Raw genomic sequence first — 20,982 nt, 5'->3', positions numbered from 1 at the left:
ATGAATATCATCAGATGAATCCTGTGCCACTTTGATGCAAAATTCATCATTGCCAAAATGGCTAGAAGATTTAGTACAGAAATATAGAGAATTCTGAAAAAAAGGGTCTAAGTGATTTCTGTCCATATTTATCATGCATGCAAAACCCTTGTAAATCTAAGGCTGCAGGCTCTAAGCAGCAATTTCCTCCTACATTGGCATTTGAAAAAAATTGGGATAGTAGGATTCGATTTGTCTACGTCCCCTATTACTTCATATCACATGAAGTGCAGATCTTGTGGATTCTAGTGATGTCCAGGCCATGTCTTCTCTACCAAAATTAGGCAAACCTTATAGATTGTTTAAATAAACTATTCCTATGGCGTTAGTGACAGACTATAATTCTAGCCTCTAGGTCAGGGTCAGCACTGGGTGCAACTACTGGATTCAAACCAGATAACTAACAGAACAATGCAATCGGTACAAACCAAAACTGTAAATATTTCTGTAAGAGCAAGCTGAGTAGAGGAAACTGCCATTTCAAGAAACTCAAAAGACACCTGAAAATCAGGCATCTCTCTCATTTAGGAGTGGTGAGAAGACCCTATTGCTGTTAACTCAAAGAAACTCTCATCTTCACCATTCCCAATGAATGATAGTACAAATTTACATCACAATCATGCATGTACATGAAAACATAAACCAGTGACTACTTCATCCCAAGGTTTGCCGGTTCGTCAACATGACAGTACGGCTGCAACCCTTGCGAGCTAGAAGCCACAGTATTATTAGGGCAAACCAATGGGCTCACCTCACTCCACCTCATGCTCTGATCAGTACCCATGCCAAAGAAACAATCTAGACTATCCAGCTTGACCTGATTGAAGTGGAAGCTCTGATCCAGTTCCAGCGCTGGCAATGTGCTGGAACCTTGCATGCCCCCTTCGTTAAGGGAGGTGGTGTCTACCGTGCATGATGGCAGCATGATGCTTGGACTTCCCTCGCACATTGGAGGAACGCACTGCGGAACCTGAAGAGTCGCAAAAGGGCCTGGTCCTCCTAATTTGTAAAGAAGCTTCCGGATCGACTCATCTACCTCGTCTCGTATGCGATGGCCTTCCATCATCATACCTGGCACTGGCCCAACAATGGTTTGCTGGTGCCAGTTGTAATTGATGGCCGGCAGGCCGCTGCTTCCGTTTACATCCCCGGTCTCTGCTTCTTGCTTCATCCCATCACTTGATGTGGCCTGGCGCATGAACTGCTGCTGCTGCTGTCTCTGATCCTTGCGGGACTGCTTGCCGAAGAGCTTCTTCTTGAGCCTCGTGTTCCAGTAATTCTTTATGTCATTATCTGTCCTTCCCGGCAGCTGCGCCGCTATTATCGACCACCTAAGACCGCAGCATGCATGGTCTGGTCAGATCATAGATTCTACCGTACCCATGTGCTTGCCTACCAGATTGCAGCTAATTCTATGGTCAATTTGATCAAAGAGAAGACACTAGGCCGGTTAGACCTCTACTGAACTTGTACCTGCTGCCGATGCTGATGTAGAGGCTAAGGATTATCCTGTCCTCCTCCTCTGAGAATCCTCCGTGCTTGATGTTTGGCCGGAGGTAGTTCAACCACCGAAGGCGGCAGCTCTTGCCACACCTCTTCAGCCCTGCACAAGCCCCAGGCACACAAGCACGCGCAATTGATTAGCCTTCTCTTCTACTTCTGCTGAGTAGCGTATGCCAATCGTATTGGGCACATACCTATCTTCTGCGGCAGGGCTATCCAGTTGCCGCCAGTGCCATTCTGCTCGATGTAGGACTTGAGCTTGGCATCCTCCTCCGGCGACCACGGGCCCTTCTTCACGCTAGCTTTGTCACAGCATGGAGCTCTCCCCATGGTGGCTTCTTTCTCCTTCCCCCTTCGAGCTCTGGAGCTCTCTTGTGAGGGGCAGAAGAAATGTTGATTAGGGTCTAAACTTGGTTAGTCATGATGGCGGTCTGGGCGGTGTGTTTATGTGCTGAAAAGGGAGGACTCAGAGGAGGTGTATTATTGGCATGGAAAAAGGTGACTGCCGTGGTTGTAATAAAATACTGTTTAATCGGTGGTGGTGTGATCTGGGTTGCTCTCTTTCTAATTGTTGTTTCTTTTGGATTAGAATCTCCATCATGCAGCCATCAGCAGTCGCTGCAAAAGCTTTTCCTGAACCTGGTCTTTGTGCACCCTAGACCATGTAGTTTGTTTATCTGATCTGATGTTATGAACTGCTGTGTCATGAATTATGTGACAGCCCACTGGCCAATCAGCAGCTTTTTTGGCCCACCACAAGCCCAATTCCGTGTCTATCCCCACGGGGAAGGCATGCTCCGTCACCCCGTTCATTGCCGCAATCTGCGGCCGAGGACATGCAGTGGAAACCTGCAAGACGGAGTAGAAGGGTGGCGGCACACGGTGACTCGAAGAAGCCCTCCATGGCTGCCAGCGGAGGCGACCCCGCAGCGGCCATCGGTGGCGGCGGCCTCGCATCGACCTACATCGCGCGCTTGCAGGCAGCGGACTGCGGAGGCGACCTTGTTGCGGCCGGCGCCATGGGCGGCCGGCTCGTGGCCACAAACGCCTAGCTGACGGTGCCTTCCATCTGACGAAGCGGAGGTGTAGTCGCCCCACACGGACGCGGAAGGACGGCGGCGGCGGCGGCTGCACGCTAGACCCAGACGAGCTTTCTCCTGCTCCTAGACGCTGAACAGCGACACCAACATATTGAAGACGGTTGCCGGCGTCATTCATCGTCTTCAGCAGATCTGCGACCTTGCCCGGCAGGGCCGCTAGGTCAGCGGCGCTTGGGGCCAGCGGCGCCAGGGTCTCCAGGGTGGAGTTCATCTTGGTCATCATGGTGTTCATGTCTTCAATCGCCTTCTGCAGGGATTCCATGATGGCCATGGAAGGGGAACCCGAGCAATCTGATACCAGTTGTTATGAACCTAGTTCATAACGGGGTAGACATCCGCCGGGAAGATAGCCGGACGGCGACGGCTGATTAGGATGGGATTGGATCTAGATTGGGGAGACGAATTGGGGATTGGGACTAGACTGATTTCTCATAATTCTTGCCTGCCTTAAATGACATATCTCCTCTCTTTATATAGAGAGGGTTCCTTGACCCCTAAGTAAGATCTAATCTGATCCCTAAACCTAACCCTAATAGGCCTGACCAGCCGGCCCATAAGACCTGACTGCCCATGACATCTGATCTGCCTAGATGACTAAATACAATATTCTAGGATCTCATTGGATATATTGCACCTATTTATTCTATAGTTTGAGCTGTTTGCTAACCTTGTGCATATGTAGACACTAGCCAGTGATAATCTGTAAAGACCATATTGTACTTTTTATCTAAAAAATGAGTCCTCCTGCATGCCACAATACTAAGATAATTGAGAAAACAAAAAAACAAAGCTACATGTTACAGAAAAGACATGCCTAACAAAGGTTTACATACTGATTGCACATGGAAAGATTTAAATATGAACGCAATATAATTTGCATTGGGAAAAACAAAGTAATCACACATTTTATTATATGGATAGCACGGTACCCCTTATTAAGTTATTATTAGCTAAAATATGCTTTATATAGTGCAGATCCCTAATATTGATGTTATCATCTTTAGCTGCTACTTATGATGGAAGTTCTCATAATTTGATGATAGGACCTTCAGATTGCACCTTCTGAAACTCCTGGATTATGTCGGTTCGTACTTGCTCAGTTCATACTTGCTCTTTGGAAAACTGATAAACTATACTTATTGGGGACATTTGATTCCTAATAATCTTTCCATGGAAGCTGACCAACCCTGTAAGCATTACTTACATTCTGCTTCTTTTATGTGCCTCAATTGAGCTGTGCTTTTGTCAAAAGAATTTGCTTGATCTCCAAGTATTTTGAGATATACTCGCAGAATAAGTGACTGATTGCCATTTTGACCCTTTAGTCATTATCCGTGATCCATGGTGTAGTGATGCAGGCTCATTATCATCATGGTGATCTTTTGGGGGCTATGCTCTTTATGATCTGTAATTTCATTTTTTTTCTTTTTAGGCATGCTCTTTATGATCTGTAATTTAATAAATGTTAGGATGTTATTGTAAGTAAGTCCTAAAATGGTTGAGTGAAATTCATTTGAAAATCTTATGAGATTCTAAGTTATGTCTTCTTTTTTCCTCAAACATGTAGAATCAAGATATGAAAAATGGATCTTATTAAGGTATGTTGTGCAGTCTTTTCCCTCTTTCCCATCAGGCTGGTTATGCACGTCTCTGCTTTCAAGACATCATTTTATCTTAATGTAATTTCCTAATATGTCCATTCTCGTTGCTGTGATGTTGAGGTTAGACGTGGAATGCTAGTGTATTATGTCATATTATTCTTAACATGTTTGTGTTCAAGCATAGCGAAAATTAAGCCTGGTATATGGCGTGGGCATTTTAATACAATTAGCTCCTTTTTTTTTGAGGATTTGCATGCATTAGCTCTTACTAACTTATATAATGGCATGCCGGCAAACTGGTAGATTTTTTCCCTTCAATTACAGTCAGAAAATTTGAACACTTTCATATATTCAGTTTAATTTTCTGTTCAAACTTTAAAATATACTTTGGTTGGTTGTGGGTTTTTACTGTTTTGAAACTCATGGGTCTCGTGAACACGTGCCTGGTGAAAAAGGTGGTCAGATTTGCGGTCAAGTAATTCGTGCACGAGACTATGACATCGCATCAAAAGGGAGTACATGCCAGAAGCAATGACAAAGAAAAGTATGTATATATTTGCCATCACCCGCATTCTCGATAATCTTTGTGAAAGTAACTTGTCATGTAGCTAGCGCTCCCTAATGTGCTGGTTTGCTTTGTCTTAAAAAAACAAAAGCTGTACTGGTTGGCTGGTAAAATTGGCTTATCTACAACAGGGAAATGGGCATGGTGATAGAACACTTCACTAGCCACACAGATGCTTCAGTCAATTCAGCCCCCATGAAAAATGGTAATTTATCTGGGCTGAGGTCAAAGTGGTTCATTGTTTATGTGGACTGGGGTCATGGTGGCCCATAATTTTTCTGGGCTGAGGTGAACGTGGCCCATATGGGTCCGAAGCATGTCTAGATTTTTGCTCGGTTTACCTGTGTGCTCTACTCTGCCTTTCCAGGTTTATGGAAGTTGCAAGGCCCAATTGCTACTTCATTCCAGGTTATGTTTCTCCTTCTCCCACCGGACAAATGGAGTTTTGTGTATTTCTAGTGTTGGAAGACGGAGTTTCTGGTCACATACTCACATTGCATTTTTGTTGTGTGCAGGCAGAGTTATGAGGGCATGATGCAACTAGATGAGTAGATGACCCATCCATTAAATCAGGGTAACACATTGAGAACCAGACAACGAATATTTTCTTCTTGAACAGCAATTGCACGTCAGGTAAGTAGGATTACCAACTGGTTGGTAGCTTCAAGTGCCCTTGCATTCTTAGGACTTGGAAGTGCTCCTTGCTGGCTTAGGACTTGAAAAAGGCCAAGTCGGTAACTGCTGTGGGACTTGCTGGCTTGCTGCCAATAATTGAGTTCTTGCCATATGCACAGGCGCGTGGGATCCTGTCAGTCGGCTAGGAGCAAGCAAGAGCAACGCAGGCAAGCGAAATGATCGATGGAGGGATTCCTGATTCCATCAGAGATTTGACGAGACCAGACTGGTGGAGTGATCTGGGAGTCGTCGGGGGCCAGCAAATGCCGGCGAGGAGCCCAGCCATGACGGCATGACCTGGACCGGGTGCATGGGCGCCCTGCTGCGCTAGCTGCACGCGCCCTGCCCCCGCGATTCGCGCCGGGCTCCGACCAGATTCAGAGGCTCAGTATTGGTCAGTGCTCCTACCCTTTTCCCGGCATGCATGACATGAGTATGTTTGTTGTTTTACCGCTACCATGTTTGGTTGCTTGCATTCGTCTCTTGCACACACCCTCGGCCTGATGTACTACACTACTATTAGCTTTTACTGTATTTCTTTAATCCTGGCGTCGCCGGTCCTCTCAAAACTAAAAGATGCTAGGTAACGACAATCTGGTGTTAATCTGCTCACGTGAAATCCATGAAATGAACATTGAAAGTGCTGTAGCTCGTTAACGACCTAAATGCTAAAATGCATGAACTGCAGAAGTGAGCCAGATGGACTCGGTTTCCAGCTCCAATGCAAGACGCAAAATAACGTAATTTGCTCAGATCTGTTGGCTAGCTTTATACCAACTCAGACACACATCAGCACTAGTACGAATACATGGGGTGTGTTTAGTTGGCGAAATTTTTTGGATTTTGGTATTGTAGCACATTACGTTGTTATTTAACAAATAATATTTAATTATGGATTAATTAGACTTAAAAGATTTATCTTGTGCTAATCAGTTAAACTGTGTAATTAGTAATTTTTTCAATTTCATTTAATGCTTCATACATGTCTCCAAAAATTCAATATGATGGGTAGTGTAGGAAATTTTTTAAAAACTAAACAGGGCCATTCGGAAACTGCATAATTAAAATACCCTGGAAAGGACAGAATACCTACAAAAAGACAGACGAGGGCCACGTATAGCATCAACCATAGTGTCTAGGGGTACACGAGACGACGTGATAACTGATAAGGTGACAAGGCCTTAATAAGTCCCATCCAGTACTGTTCGATGGGATTCTTTGACCATTATGTCCTTTGGTTAGTATTTCAGGATGTGTTTAGATCACTTTGTATTTTGTGTCTTTGCCTTTTTGTTAGAGAATCTTTAATATTTGAAGTATTAAATGTAATCTAATTACAAAACTAATTACAGATCTCGTCTGAAAACTACGAGACGAATCTAATGAGCCTAATTAATTCATCATTATAGCATATTTATTGTAATATTACTGTAGCAATTTAGTGTCTAATCACGTCCTAATTAGGCTCATTAGATTCATCTCACGATTTACAATCAATTTTTATAATGTAATTTATTTTTCGACTACATTTAGTACAACATCCAAACAATTTATAAAATTTTTACGTTTTGCCTTTACGGCATCTAAACACGGCATCAGATGAAACATGCATGAGATTGTGACACTACGAGGCCTGCATATAAATAATACTACACCATCATCGTACAGGCGCCGAACAACTCGACTGTACCCTGCATATATAAATAGTTCCCTGACTGGTTAGCCAAATTAAAAACTGTTAGGTGGTTAACAGCGACCTCTGATGACTCGAGTCACGGTACTTCGTATGTCTTCAGTTTCAGTTTCTATGTCACGATCTCTCTTTCTGTTTACTGGTTATATTCTTCTCTAGAGGCCGGAGCCTAGCCAAGGATAGGTCGAGCTAGTATAGGCGCTGCAAGGCATTGCCAACTGGGACGGGATGGAATGGAGTGGAGGATTAGGCTGTCTGCATTCGCGTATATTTATTTTGATCATCAAAATTATCTTCTCTATACATAATTTCTCTGTATCCGTCGTACTCTATATTTCATCCTTTATCCCAACTACCCACCCACGGTGTGACATCTCAAAAAATTTACCAGAATAAATCACGTGCTAAAAATAATTTTCAAAACTCTTTTTCATCATTGAGCTCAATCATTCCTAAACCCTTGAGCCCTAATTCCACCGAAACATTCCCCATCAGATCTCTGTCCCGACACCCGATTTCAATCACCGTTCCATCTCCCTTTTCTCCTCGCTCCACGTGCATCGCCGTCCGACCGGACGTCACAGCGCGTGGGGTCGACCGACCCCGCGGTCGCCGCCGCGAATATCGCCAGCGCTCGCTCCCCCCTCTCTCTCTTTTTCTCTTTCCTTTTCTTTTTCTTTTCCTCTTACCATCTTCCTTTTTTCCCTACTTCTCCTCCCTTCCTCCCTCTCATCTGTCGAGCGCTCCCGAGCACCGCTCGGCTCGGCGCCGCCCCCACCGTTCCGTCCGCGAACGCGCGCGCGTCCGGCCGCCCCACGCGCTCCACACGCGCGTCCACGCGCGCCACGCGGCCGCGCCGCTCGCCGACCCGTCCAGTCGCCTGGCCCCCTCGCCTCGCCGCGCCACCCGCCAAGCCGCACTGCTCGCACAGCGCCGCCGCCTCGCCGCTCGAGCCCGCTCGGCGACAAGCACAGTGCCCGGGGCCCCTCCACGTGCTCGTCTCCCCCCTGCGCACCCTCCCTCCCTCCACCGGCCGCCCGCCACCGCGTCCCTCCCTCCACCGCCTTACCCCGCCTATAAGTAGGCCCTCGCGCGGCCCTCCACCTCCACGAGCTCGACCACCGCCGCGCGCCCTTCTCCCCTGCGCAGCAGCGCCGCCGCCGTGAGCTTACCCCGCCCGCCGCCCGCCGACCCCGTGGCCAAACCACCTCGCCGCCCCTCCGGCCGAGGTAAGCGCGAGGATAGGACCCCCTCCACCCTCTCAAGCTCGTCCGCCGCTGCTAGCCCCCTCCCTCGCCTCGCAACGCCGCCACCAGGGCCGCCGCCGGCCGCCTCTGCCGGGCATCGTGGCGTCGCCCCCCCGGGTCGCCGCCGCCCGAATCATGGGGGGAATCAATCCGTCGTGGTCCCCTCTTCGCTTTGCCCCTATCCCTGGCCGCCGCCATGCCCAGGGCCGCCGACACCCCCCCTCCCCCTCCCCTGTTTCGGTCACGGGAGGGAGGAAGGAGAAAGGGCATTTTGCCCTTAGGCCCCTGGTCTTTTTCCTTTTTATTTAAGAGTTCACCCCCTCTCTATAACCTTTTACAAAAAAGCCCCTTCCCTTCTCTCTTTTTGAGAATTAGTTCCTCTGCCATATAGAAATAATTATGAATAGATCCTTACCCTTTCCGAGAATAACCCTGATATTTCCAAATCAGGTCCCTTCACTAATTACAAATGAGCCCCTGGATCCTTATTTAACCCTAACCACTCCCTTAACCTATCATTTCATGCGCCAAACATTCTCCATTTGCCCCGAAACTTTACCACGCCATTCCTAATCTAGTTTCGGCTGTGCCACTAGAAAACCGCCCAAAAATATTACTCCTATCCCCATATCTTAATTGTTTCCGATTCGAGCTCAGCGATAAAACTTTTATTTCTTTTTCTCGATTGTGTGCTTGCTTTTGTGCATCGTAGATCACAGTGTGAACGAGGGAGAACCCGTCGACGAGCAGTACTGCGAGCAAGTGAACGAGGACCAGTTCCGCGATGTCGAACCCGAAGGACAGTACCTCGATCAGGACTTCCCGGAAAGCTTTGATAACGGCAAGTTCAATCTCATCCTTTGATGTATATTTTGTCCCAGTTTTATAAACACAACCTATTGGTCTGTTTTACAAAACTGCATATGTTTTGACTGTTGAAAACATAGTTGTATAGCCACCCCTTGATTTGTTATAACCATTCCTTGACCACCTAGATTAATGTCTGAATATGATTTATTCTATTTGGATGTTAATCTCTGCTAGAACACTTAGGACATCGAACATGGTACAACTAGTTTTATAAAAGGAAAAATGTGTGAGTGTGTGGGAAGGGAAAATGCGGAGTTTTCGAAAGATGAGTTTAGACGGGATGGATGGCACTTCTGTGTTAATTGCCAAATGGTGTGCTCGTACCTGTGTGGTTGAGCAAGGTTGGGAGATATCCATCTTGTCACAACTAAGGACCGAGTTGGTGTGTCATCTTGCCTAACTCCACTATCGTGCAAACCACTCGACCGTTGTATGGGCAATGGCTTAGCATAAACCCCACTAGTTGGTCTGATTGCCATCAGGAGAGCTGAGAGGAACGGGTGATCAAGGAGAAGGCATAAGCTCTGTGTGACTTATGTCCCGGTTAAACCTCGGTGATAGGTCGATGACCCCTTGGTGGATCCCGTGGTGGCTAGTCAGGTCTAGCTAAGGTGGGTAATGGCTTTATTGGGATCTGCACCGACACTAAGATGATCGTGTTGTGGTACCCCGCTTTTGGGTAAAGTTGCACACCTCTGTAGAGTTATAATCTATTCAAATAGTCATGCCCACGGTACTGGGCGAGTTACGGTTTGGTCACTGTTGGCGCTCCTTAAATATCCATTTTATCCCCTGTTTAACTTTGATAATGGCATGAATTTAATATCAAAATCACTAACCATCCTAACCTCGGCCCAATTATTGGTCGTTTTCGCGTTTGTACATATATTTTGGAGGTACTTCGTTTTTGCAGGTTTTTTGACCAATTTTGGAGCATGAAATGACGAGGCCCACGATCACGCGATGACACGAAGAAAGACGAAGGCCAAAGCCCGAACAAAGGACCGAAGGCCATGATGATTAGAGGCCCGTTCGTGCACATCCACCCTCCAATAAAGCCTAAAGGACAAAGCCCACAAGATAAGATCAAGATACTTCGGGGCTAAGCAAAGCAAAGAGAGATTTAAGGAAGGATTTTCCATCCTATCCTTTTCCTCGAAGAAATCTCGAAGATAACGACGTCTAATGGGGTGCAATCTTGAAAGGCATAAACTCTAGAAGACTCCAGGAGACTTGGGGAGAAAGGAGGACACGAGGCGGCGAAGAAATAGGCCAGGCCGGCCAGCCTGGGTCCATTGGGCTGGCCGGCCCAGCCCCTTTTTGAGGCGGTTCGGCCTCCCCTTTGACCTAGGGTTCCCTGAGGCTATATAAAGACCCCTCCCCAAGGTTCACGCAGAGATCAATTCGGGAGACGACGCCAAGGAGCAGAGAAGATAGAGGGACACCTCTCGAAGAGCCGAGGGTCGTGCTAGTTGTCTAGGGGCTTCCCTAGCCGACGTGGGAACCTTGCAAGGAAGACCACGTCATAGTTCTGGAGATAGGATCATCAAGATCAAGGTAGGGCCCCGGTTGTGATCTTGTGATGTACAATCATTCATGGTGAAGTTATTTGTGATTCCGAATGTTTAGCGACCATGTTCTCTCTTTCGATTTCGTTCTTTTCTTTGAATTTGCTTCATCTTAGATCTATTATCGAGATATATCGCTTAGCATGATCTTGTAGTCATGGTGGCTAGAGGTTCACGGCGGAACTACCAAAGGGGGTTCGACTTGCTTCAGGGTACTTTCGTCCAAAGGGGCGGCGTCGTGACAGGGCGTTGCCACTGAGTAGGTGGGGTATCGAGGGATCGGATTGGAGATTTTGAGTTTAAAGATGCTTTTCATTGAGATTCACATCTATCTTACTTCACTACATCTAGCTGGAACTACAACATATGCATGATCTAGGTGATCTAGATTGGTTATCTCTAACTTTCTCTTGCTACCTTCGGTGTTTGTCGTTTTTAGTAGATTAGATTCATTTTCACCATCTCAACACAAAGGAATCTCTATGCTAGTAGATTATTTCTTGTATCTTTGGTTCCGTGGATTGATAAACCTTGGGGAAATACTCTAAAGGAAAAGCTACACGAACCGTGCGTTTGCGGTATACAAATCGGGGGCGCTAAGGAGCGTCAACAGTCACACAACTAGTGTTTCTTCTGAGAATGGATGGGTTGACATGAGTTGTTTTGGAAAAGTGTCCGGCAGCTGTACCGTGTGCAACTTAAAACTGGGATCCAGTGTGGATCAACCCTACGTTTTACTCAGTGCAAGATAATTGCTTTTGAAAACCCATTTCTTTCAAATAAACTTCTGCATAAAAAATAGTTTTCCGCAAATTAAACTCTAGCCTTATCCTTGATTTTCCCTGTGCATTATATTCTGTTTATACCCCCTCCGTGGGTGTGGTTGGACTTGTTGAGTATGTTTGTACTCACCCCTTTCCTAATTTTTACAGAGGAAGATCCAGACTTCGTTCCCGAAGACGTTGAGTAGGGATTCCATCCTGCACCCAACCTTGCCTGTGGATAGGGTCACCTGCAGGAAGCTCCATATGGCGCAAGACTCTGATGACCTCTTCGTAGTTAATGTCGTTGTGTGGGTTTTAGTTGTTATCCTTGCGATAGTGGCGCTTCACTGACCATTACCGCGTAGAGTTGTATGGTGATGTACCATCTGATGTAATAAATGTGTTATCAGCCTCCTGGGACTGATATTTGTATCATATTTAAGTGTTCTCTTATGAGGGGACGCTTCACGCGGGCCCCATATGTCAGCCTCACCTTCTCTCTCCCTCCCCATCCCATCCCCTCTCTCTCCCCCCCGGAATCCCTCTCTCCCTCCCTATCCCCTCCTCTTCTACCTCCCTCCGTGCTGCCCTACGCCCCTCGCCGGCGGCCGGCGGGTGAGGACGGCGAGGAGCAGGTGGCGGCGGCCGTGGGCGAGCACGGCACCCTCCCCTCTCGTCGCGCCCCTCCCTACGTGCGGCCTCGCCGGATGCGTGCGGCGGCCGCCTCCAGAGCGCGCCCGCCGGCCGCGCTCGCCGGCGGCTTCTCCAGGCCGCGACGCGCCCCTCCTTCTCCTCGAGCACCGGCCGCCCCTCCTCCTTGAGCCCCTTATTCTCCTGGAGCGCTAGCCGCCCCTCCTCCCGCGGCCCTTCCTCCGGCCGTGCCCCTACTCCGGTCGCGCCCTTCCTCCAGTCGCGCGTGGCGGGATGGGCGGACGGCGGCGGCGGCGAGCAGGCGGCCCCTGCTCCATCCACTCGCGCCGGCTCAGATCCACAGCGAGGCGGAGTGGCGGACGTGACAGGCCATCCACGGCAGGACGGAGCGGCGGCCGCGGCCCTCCTTCCTCCCTCCTTGCACTCCGGCGGCGGCAGCCATGGAGGCCCCGCGGGGCATGACAGCGGCGGCCGGATTGTGACACCTCAGGTGTCTAGTTACTAAGTTAAAGTTTAGTATGTGAATAATATGTTTATTCTTGTTTGATTGCTAAAAATTTTGCAGTGCAAAATAGGGGTATTTTGGTAATTATGAAAAATTGCAAGCCCTTTGTGCAAAAGTTTTGACTTAGGGAGAAATTTCAACTTTGTTATGGGATTTATTGCAAATATGCTAGAAATAATTACTTTAGTAGCATTATTGCATTTAAGCCAAAAAATGTTGTAATTTTGCTATTAAAAGTATTTTTCCTTAATGGAATAAAGTTTATTTGGATCTTTGAAAATATCTTCAAATCCTTTGAACGAGTGAGAATTTGCATAACATGAAAGTTGTAGATCTTGAAAAATTGAGCCACTTTCATGTTGGGCACTTTTTTTATCTAAGCCCTAGATCAACGGGAAAGTTTACTTTTCAGTTTAGTCCCAGATATTTTTGGAAATTTCAAAACCACCCTTCTTCTTCCTCCTCTGCTTCTTTCTCTGTCCGAAACAGGGGCGCCGCCCTTGCCGCCGTTTTGGCCGCCGCAGCCGGCGTTTTGGCCTCGTCGCCGGTTTGCTTCGCCTGCCAGCTGCCCCGCGCCGCCCCGCGCGTCGCGAGCAAGATTCCGCCACCATCTAAACCGCCTCCGCTGGCGCCTTGCGTGCGCGCCACGCCACCACCTCGCCGGTCCGCCCCCTGGAGAAGCTGCTTCGCCGCCGCCTTTTGACCACAGTCTCCGATGAGTTTATCCCCTTCCCTGAGCGCTCATCCTCTCCCTCCTTTGGCTATAAATAGCCTTGGCCGAGTTCTTTCTTCTCGCACGACACCAACCAAAGCCACCGGCCACAATTGGCGCCGCCGCTCGTCGGCGCACGTGGACCCTCCCCTCCGCCCCTTCTCCGCTCAACTCGAGGCTCTGAATCGGCTCCCCTAGATCTTCTAGTGCTCCCGGCCCGACCACTACCCCTCCCCCTCGCTAGAACTACCTTGACGGCGAGCAGTACCGCCGCCGCTCGCCGGCCACCTTGGGCAGCCACCTCTGGACCTCCTCTGGCCCCTGTTGTTACATCAAATCGAACCCCTGTGAGCTCCTAATTGTTTTCCCCCACTTTTCCCTTCCAATCATAGCCTCCCTCGCCGGATTTTGGCCGGAGTCCCGCCGCCGACGAGCTCACCCGCACCGCCCGCACTCCTCGCCGGCAACCCTACCTCCGACCCCTTTCCGCCCGAGCCAGACTCACGAAGAGTTTCCTCTCGCCTTGGTGCAGCTCGCCGACCCTCTCCTAGACGCCCACAACCGCCGGAGCGCCGCCCCGCCAAGGCAGACCGCCGCCGGCCGCCAGAGCATGTGGAGCCACCGCGGACAGGCCTCTTCCGACCACCTCCGCTCCTCCCAAGACCCTCCACAGGTGCGGCTTAGCCCTCTCCCCCTTTTCCCTAACTTGTCCCCCACTGCCGGCGACCTCCCTCGCCGGGAAAAACGCCAGCCGCTGCTCCTCTGTTCCTGAAACCGGCCAAGGGCCTACGTGTTATGTTTCAAATCTTCATAAGGACCTTTCTGTAAGAGTGCAAATTCTTTGAAAACTGAACTTTGAAAAATCCTAGAAAAATGTAGAAAAATCAGAAAAATATGAAATTAATTTTGTTGCGTTCCTTTTAAATAGATCTATCATTTGGTGTGATAAGTTTGAAATTCCTTGTGTGATTAAATTTAAAAATAGGATTAGTTCATAGATCTTTTAAATTTATATCTTTTATTTTGGAGCCATGTTTTAAATAAGCTTTGAATCATGTAATCTTTGAAGCATGTCAAGTTTTTTAAAAATTTCAAAACACATTAGTGAATTTTAACTCATGCTTTTAAAATTTACTTCTCTATATATTGCGTATATCTTAAAAGATGTATTCAAAAACCCTTCTTTGGTTTATTTTGAAATAAATCCCCCTTTTAACTTCAAACCATGTTCTTAGTGTAGTTAGTTTTGTTATTTTATGGAGTTCCTTGTGTTTACTTTTACTCCATAAATGACTGCCCAGTAAGTAGAAAATGAAATGATTGTTTTCTTGACTTGAGTTTTATTGGATAACAACTCTTTAGTGAAGGAAAGCTATACTTAAGCACTTCACTAATTCCAACTAATGCATTGTATATAGAAACAATATCGTTAGTCGACGGAACGTTCGAACTCATCCAGGAATCAGACGGGGATTTCTCCGAAACTCAGGTCAACGTTGTTGAATTAACTGAAGCTCTGAACTTTGATTCGGAAGAACCAAAGTCCACTGACTCTGTAGACATCACTACAGGCAAGCCCCGGTGCATAATCCTATTATTTTATGCAACTTATTACTAATTTCTTGTGCATTTAAGTTATTGGAGTTGAATGAAAACCTTAAATGCATAATCCTAGGTACCTATTATTTGAACACTAGAAATAGAGTCCGACTAGATGCTATGCTAATAGGACCGGTAAAAGTTGAGTGATTTTTTGTCACTCGCGAGATTTATAGGAGTTGAATGTTTACTTTTTGCAATCACTATAAGGACCATGGACGGATTTGGTCAACAGTTTCATTTGAAATCCGTCTGTGTTACTAATTTATTAAGGCCGCAGTGTGTAGTAGCGGTGGTTAAGTGTTTGAAAGTACTAGCCACATACCGTAAATATGGTACGCGGCAAGCCTAGTAACTGATCGGCCCGGCAAATGGACATACCCCTCCACTCTCTTTTAGAGATAGGAAGTTAAATATATTGAAAGTCAAGTTATGTTGCAACAATCACGGGTGCAGAGAAGAGCGGTTCTCTGTAGTCGGAGAGAGTGGCGCTGATCCATGAACTGGAATGAGAAGTAAATAGTCGCTTGGGAGTGACTCGACAGTGCTCCAAGCGTGTGTGCTAGGTTTATCCTTGCAAGGTTGGAATTCGATTCAGAATCGTCCGCTTCTCACGATGATTGAGACTGCTTAATCCCTTTGCTACATAGAGTAAGAAGAGAAACAAGATTGATTCTAATTATGTTTGGATGATGTTAATTTTTCTACCATGTTTGCTTAGATAGGTACATATCTAGAATGGTTAATACAACTAGAACTTGAAAGCTAAAACTTGAAATTAAGGACCTACTCTTTGTGGCTTTTCAGCAAAAGTAAACCCTAGAGCTTTCACAAACCTTTGCATGTCTAGTTAAAGGGATATTTTATATACCCTTCTCCGGGTCAGTCTTGCTGAGTATTAGTATACACAGTCTTGCTTCTGAATTTGTTTTAAGATAATCTTTGAAATGCTTGGTGAGATTGACATCATCATGATGTCATATATCGTCGCTAGTTGCCGTTTTCTACTTTTAATTTTCTAAGGTATCCTGTTTAAATCCTCAAACTTAGTTCGTAATAATTTTTACTATTTAAGTTGTATGGTAAAATTTATGGTCATTGTAATATCTGAACTCACCTTCGCGTGAGGTATGTTGTTTCAATCCGAAATTATAGTGGTTTTATCGGGATTTTACCCGACAGACTATCAAATTTCTCTATTTAAACTGCTTATTAATTATTTCATCTATAATGGTTAGGTTTAACACATTTAAACCAGATTAATTCTAGCGGTTCTGCCACACGCGCGGAGCTCCCTCCCGGCCGGTCCGATCCGCGCGGACCTCCCTCGAAGGTGCCTGAATGCGGCCCTCCCGGCGAGGCGGGGCACCAGCGGCGGCCGGCGCGGCCCTCCGTCCTCCCTCCTTGTGCTCCGACGGCGCCTCCTTCCTCACGCAGTTGCGGCCATGGCGGCGGGTGCGCGGCCCTCGAGCTCCCCTGCCAGCATCTCCCTCGTCCTCCCCGTCCTGTAGGGCCCCTCTCCACCTCCCTCGCCCTTCTCTGCTCGCGCCGGGCGCGCGCGCGGCGCCTGCAAGCGCGGCCGCGGGACGGAGGAGCGGACGGAGCGTGGCCGCGGGAGGGAGCGAGCTCAAGCAGCAGCTCCTCGTCGCGGTGCACGGCGGTGGAGGCCATGGCGGCGCGGCCGAGCTGCAGTGGCGGAGTGGCGGCGAGCGCCGTCCTCTCCTCCCTCCTCTCTTGCCGTGCGGCGCCGCCCCCTCTTGCTCCCTCGCTGCACGGAGCCGCCGGCCGCCGCACAGATCTTCCCCCTCCTCCCTCCTCCCTCGCCGATGCGCAGATCTGGCGCACCGATGTCCGGCGACCTTGTGCTCCGCCGCGCCGAGCTCGTGCGGCGGCCGGAGCCATGGCCGCGGCACCATCCTCTCTCTCTCCCTCCTGCGCGCGGTGGTCAGCGGCGTTGCTGCCTCCCTTCCGTTCCGAGCCCGGGCGAGAAAGCGGGGCCGTTGGAAGCAGCGGCGGGAGCACGCTGACGTGGAGCATACCGTGCCTGCGCTACCAACGCTAGATTCCCCGTTCGGCAGGTCGAACGCTATCTTGCCGTAGCCTTTAGCGTCCCCCGCTGCGGGAGGAAAAACGCTAGCCTAAGACTGTCCACAATGGTCCGAGTAAAACTCAGGAGCAAAACGGGCCTTTTGCTCGCGCGCTCGGACATGGCCCCCGAGCAAATTTAGGAGGCCACAGCGGCACGAGCAACCCATTGAGAATCCGGCCCAGTTAGTTTCTTCCCGCCAGTTAGTTTCTTCCTGTACGGGGTCTATTATTAGGCTGCATATATTTGCTCACAGGATGTTCTTTCCGCTGTGCGAACCAGAGCGAGCTTTATTATGTGCCTGAGGCCCTGGCTGCACAGCAAAAACTGAGCTTACTCGCAGTAGCCCATCTTTCGACAGGGATGTGACAGGACGAGCAGAAAACACGGGCTCCGATCCTCTCTCTCTCATCTGATGGAGGGTGCGATCGAGCCTGGTTGGCGGTGGGAGAGAGCTGCTGGTTGTGTCCATCGCACTGCTATATGTATCTAGGCAGTCTGCTTATTATTCGCGAGGTAATCTTTTCTCGACTGTTACGGCGTTTGCTCAAACTTTATTGGTTCCTATTCTGGATAAGTTTTCCGGTCCTTATTTGTTAGCGACCCAATCCTAGTCTATTAGAGTCTACTTTTACGACTATAGCTTAGAGGATCCCATCAGACTTTACACCTTGATTAGACATATTCAAATCATGATGGTTCCTAATGTGACTGATTTATATATACTGCCAGTCTCCCATTTGTCACGAGATTAAAACGGTCGGAGGAGGGAGAACTTGGTTAGCTGTTATCGCCATTGAATGCCTTCTTATCAGTTATAACAACTTGTCTAACGCTGAGCTCTTAATTACTCCCTCTGTTTTTATTTACATACCGTATTAGATTTTTCTAAGTCAAATTTAGCTAACTTTGACTAAATTTATAGAAATAAAAATATAACAACGGTACTACCCAACTTATGCACCATCAATATATAATTCATGGTGAATTCAATGAAACAAATATGATATCGTAAATGTTATTATTTTTCTATTACTTTGGTCAAAGTTGGCCAAATTTGACTTAGTAGATACCTAATACTACATGTAAATAAAAATAGAGGGAGTAGGAGTCATGGGTTAGATTTCCCAAAACCGTTTTGGGAAAATTTGCATTGGTAAATTCAATTTGTAAGACATCCTGAAAAGTTGATCTAACTCTTGAACAATAACTGTATTTGTGGTAAACTGGTAAGTGCCGTATGTATGTTTCGGGTAGGAACGTAGCGAGAATGTTTTAATATAGGAGAATATATACTTTGGAAAGAGTAAAATGCGTCACCGGTCCCTAAACTTGTTCGGATGTGTCATCTCGGTCCCTAAACTCGTAAATCGACTGTTTAGATCCTCAAACTTGTTTCACTATGTCATTCCAGTCCCTGAACTTATAAACCATTGTTTAGATCCTCAAACTTGTCCAGTCGTGTCATTCCAGTCCCTAAATTTGATTTTGAGTCTTATCTAAGTCCAAACCGGACGATCTAAAACCTCTATATCAAAAATTAATTTATAATTTTTCATATGAACTCGAATAAAGACAAAGTTTATATCAAAATTGTATCTCTCGACGCGATCTACAACTTTGCAGTTGGAAAATTTTTTAATTAAAATTGTTTAGAGTCCAAAATTTTAATTTTAACTTTTAAATTTCAAAATATATAAACTTACAACAATATTTTGAGACCCTAAACAGTTTTAATTCAAAAATATTTCAACTTTAAAATTGTAGATTACGTCGAGGGCTACCATTTTGATATAAAATTTATCTTCATTCAAGTTCATATGAAAAAGTTATGAATTACTTTTTGATATATAAATTGTAGATCACCTTGTGTTTGATCCATATGAGATTTAAAATCAAGTTTAGGGACTGAAATGATATGATTGAACAAATTTAAGGATGTAAACGTTTGATTTTCTAGTTTAGGGACTGGGATGACACAGTGGAATAAGTTTATGGACCGGGATGACACAGTGGAATAAGTTTATGGACCGAGATGACACGGATGGACAAGTTTGAGGACCTGAACGGTCGATTTGTGAGTTTAAGGACCGGGATGACACAACGACACAAGTTTACAGACCGGTGATGGACTTTACTCCTTTGGAAATAACATGCAATGCCCTTGGATCAAAGGCAACTGTGGATCATACTATAGATTGAGCCACACCACTAAACTATACATAACTGTACCTAAACTGACACATAACCTAATACGACCCCACTAGCTAATCCTTTGCAAGTTTCTTAGTCTTCAAGGGTACCGTTACCAATAGCCTTTGTGAAACATAAACGAGACCCTAATGTGCACAATGGAACCAGGTGGTGGTTGCATTGGGATGCATGCTAGCTCTTCGCCAAAAATCGTTAGATTCCACGAGTACTTGTATATATCCATGTCGTATTATTCTGTCGCTACCGTCAAACATAACTTGAGCCTTGATTTATCTCCACAATTTTGACCTGGGAATAGAGAGGGGGAAGAAACAGGCTGGAGGGAACAGCCAACTGCCAAGGGCATGAACGTATATTTATTAGTATAGCATGTTACTTTTCCAAGAATCTTTCCATCTTGACGGAGAGAGACGACATGCCGGGGAACACCGCAGCTGTTGCCTGTAACTCCAGTCTACAGTCCCAGCTATGTGACACATGCTACTGCTTGTAGATGAAACAACTCACTGTCCTGACTGCTCCTGCGGCAGGGCCGTCGACACCTGAAACCTCAAGGGTGTTTAGTTGGCCAAAAAGTTTGTATTTAGATACTGTATCACATTTTCGTTATTACTTAATAATTAATATTTAATAATAAATTAATTAATATTATTAGATTCATCTTGTAGGATTTAGTTAGACTGTGTAATTAATTATTTTTTCTAACTACTTTTAGTGCTCCATGCATGCATGTATTCGAAAATTTGATTTAACATGTACTGTAGAAAAAAATTTGGGAACTAAACGTTGCCTCAAAAAAATCCGTCCAGCTACAAAAAAATCCGTCCAGCTACAAGAGACGTCACTGGCTGTGTTTGTTCCTCCAAACTTTTCGTCCAATCAAAATATTAAATATAGCAAATGTCGCATGCATAGAACACTAAATATGGATAAACAAACCAACTTATTGCACAGTTTGAATGTACATTGCGAGATGATTTTTTTGAACCTAGTTAGCCTATGGTAGAACAATATTTACCATATACAAACAAAAAATGCTACAATATTTTTCAATTTCAATTTTCACAAACTTTTCGCATCTAAACACAGACACCGACGAAGAACAAGGAAAAGATCACGCATCTGCATGTGATATGTATGATGCGTCTGCACCTTTGGTACGGATCTTCTCCCGCTTGCATCGGTTGGTCTCTGGCCCTATTTCCCACCCCGTAAACACAAAAAGTCGTAAATACAAAATTTTGCGAAGAAATCTTTTTAATTTGAAGTACTAAATGAAGTCTATTTACAAATCTTTTTGTATGGATGGGATGTAAACCACGAGACGAATCTGATGAACCTACATAATCCATGGTTTGCAACAATGATGCTACAGTAACCACTCGCTAAATATTTCTTAATCATGGATTAATTAGCATCATTAAATTCGTCTCACGATTTACAAACCATCTGTGCAAAAAATTTTATAAATAGACTTCATTTAGTACTTAAAATTGGTAAGATTCTTTCGCAAAAAAATTTCGCGTTCACATGTAAAGCGAACTAAACAGGACCTCTGTCTATTCGAGCTGAGTATTCCCTCGCAGGCAG

At 46.3% G+C, this 20,982-nt stretch overlaps 1 protein-coding gene across 1 annotated transcript; it reads right to left on the bottom strand.

Annotated features, from left to right (window-relative positions):
• Positions 1-596: 596 nt before the first annotated feature.
• LOC120689949 (transcription factor RAX2-like) lies at positions 597-2,235 on the bottom strand. Its single transcript, XM_039972410.1, has 3 exons — positions 1,737-2,235; positions 1,513-1,642; positions 597-1,370 (listed from the first exon to the last, which is right to left on the bottom strand). Exons 1-3 carry the CDS (start codon positions 1,870-1,872, stop codon positions 689-691), a joined length of 948 nt encoding a protein of 315 aa, XP_039828344.1. The 5' UTR covers positions 1,873-2,235; the 3' UTR covers positions 597-688.
• Between the last annotated feature and the right edge of the window lie 18,747 nt (positions 2,236-20,982).

Source organism: Panicum virgatum, chromosome 9N, assembly GCF_016808335.1.
Source record: "Panicum virgatum strain AP13 chromosome 9N, P.virgatum_v5, whole genome shotgun sequence".
NCBI classification, from domain to species: domain Eukaryota; kingdom Viridiplantae; phylum Streptophyta; class Magnoliopsida; order Poales; family Poaceae; genus Panicum; species Panicum virgatum.
The sequence above is the reverse complement of the archived record's forward strand: the minus strand, read 5'-3'. Positions and strand labels throughout refer to the sequence as shown.

What these genes read in the sequence shown, in the direction of transcription:
- LOC120689949 (XM_039972410.1), bottom strand. Translation starts at nt 1,872, where the DNA reads ATGGGGAGAGCTCCATGCTGTGACAAAGCTAGCGTGAAGAAGGGCCCG. An exon ending in AGCCCTGCCGCAGAAGATAG is followed by an intron (nt 1,643 to 1,736) that starts GTATGTGCCCAA and finishes GGGCTTGTGCAG; the next exon opens with GGCTGAAGAGGTGTGGCAAG. An exon ending in TACATCAGCATCGGCAGCAG is followed by an intron (nt 1,371 to 1,512) that starts GTACAAGTTCAG and finishes CTGCGGTCTTAG; the next exon opens with GTGGTCGATAATAGCGGCGC.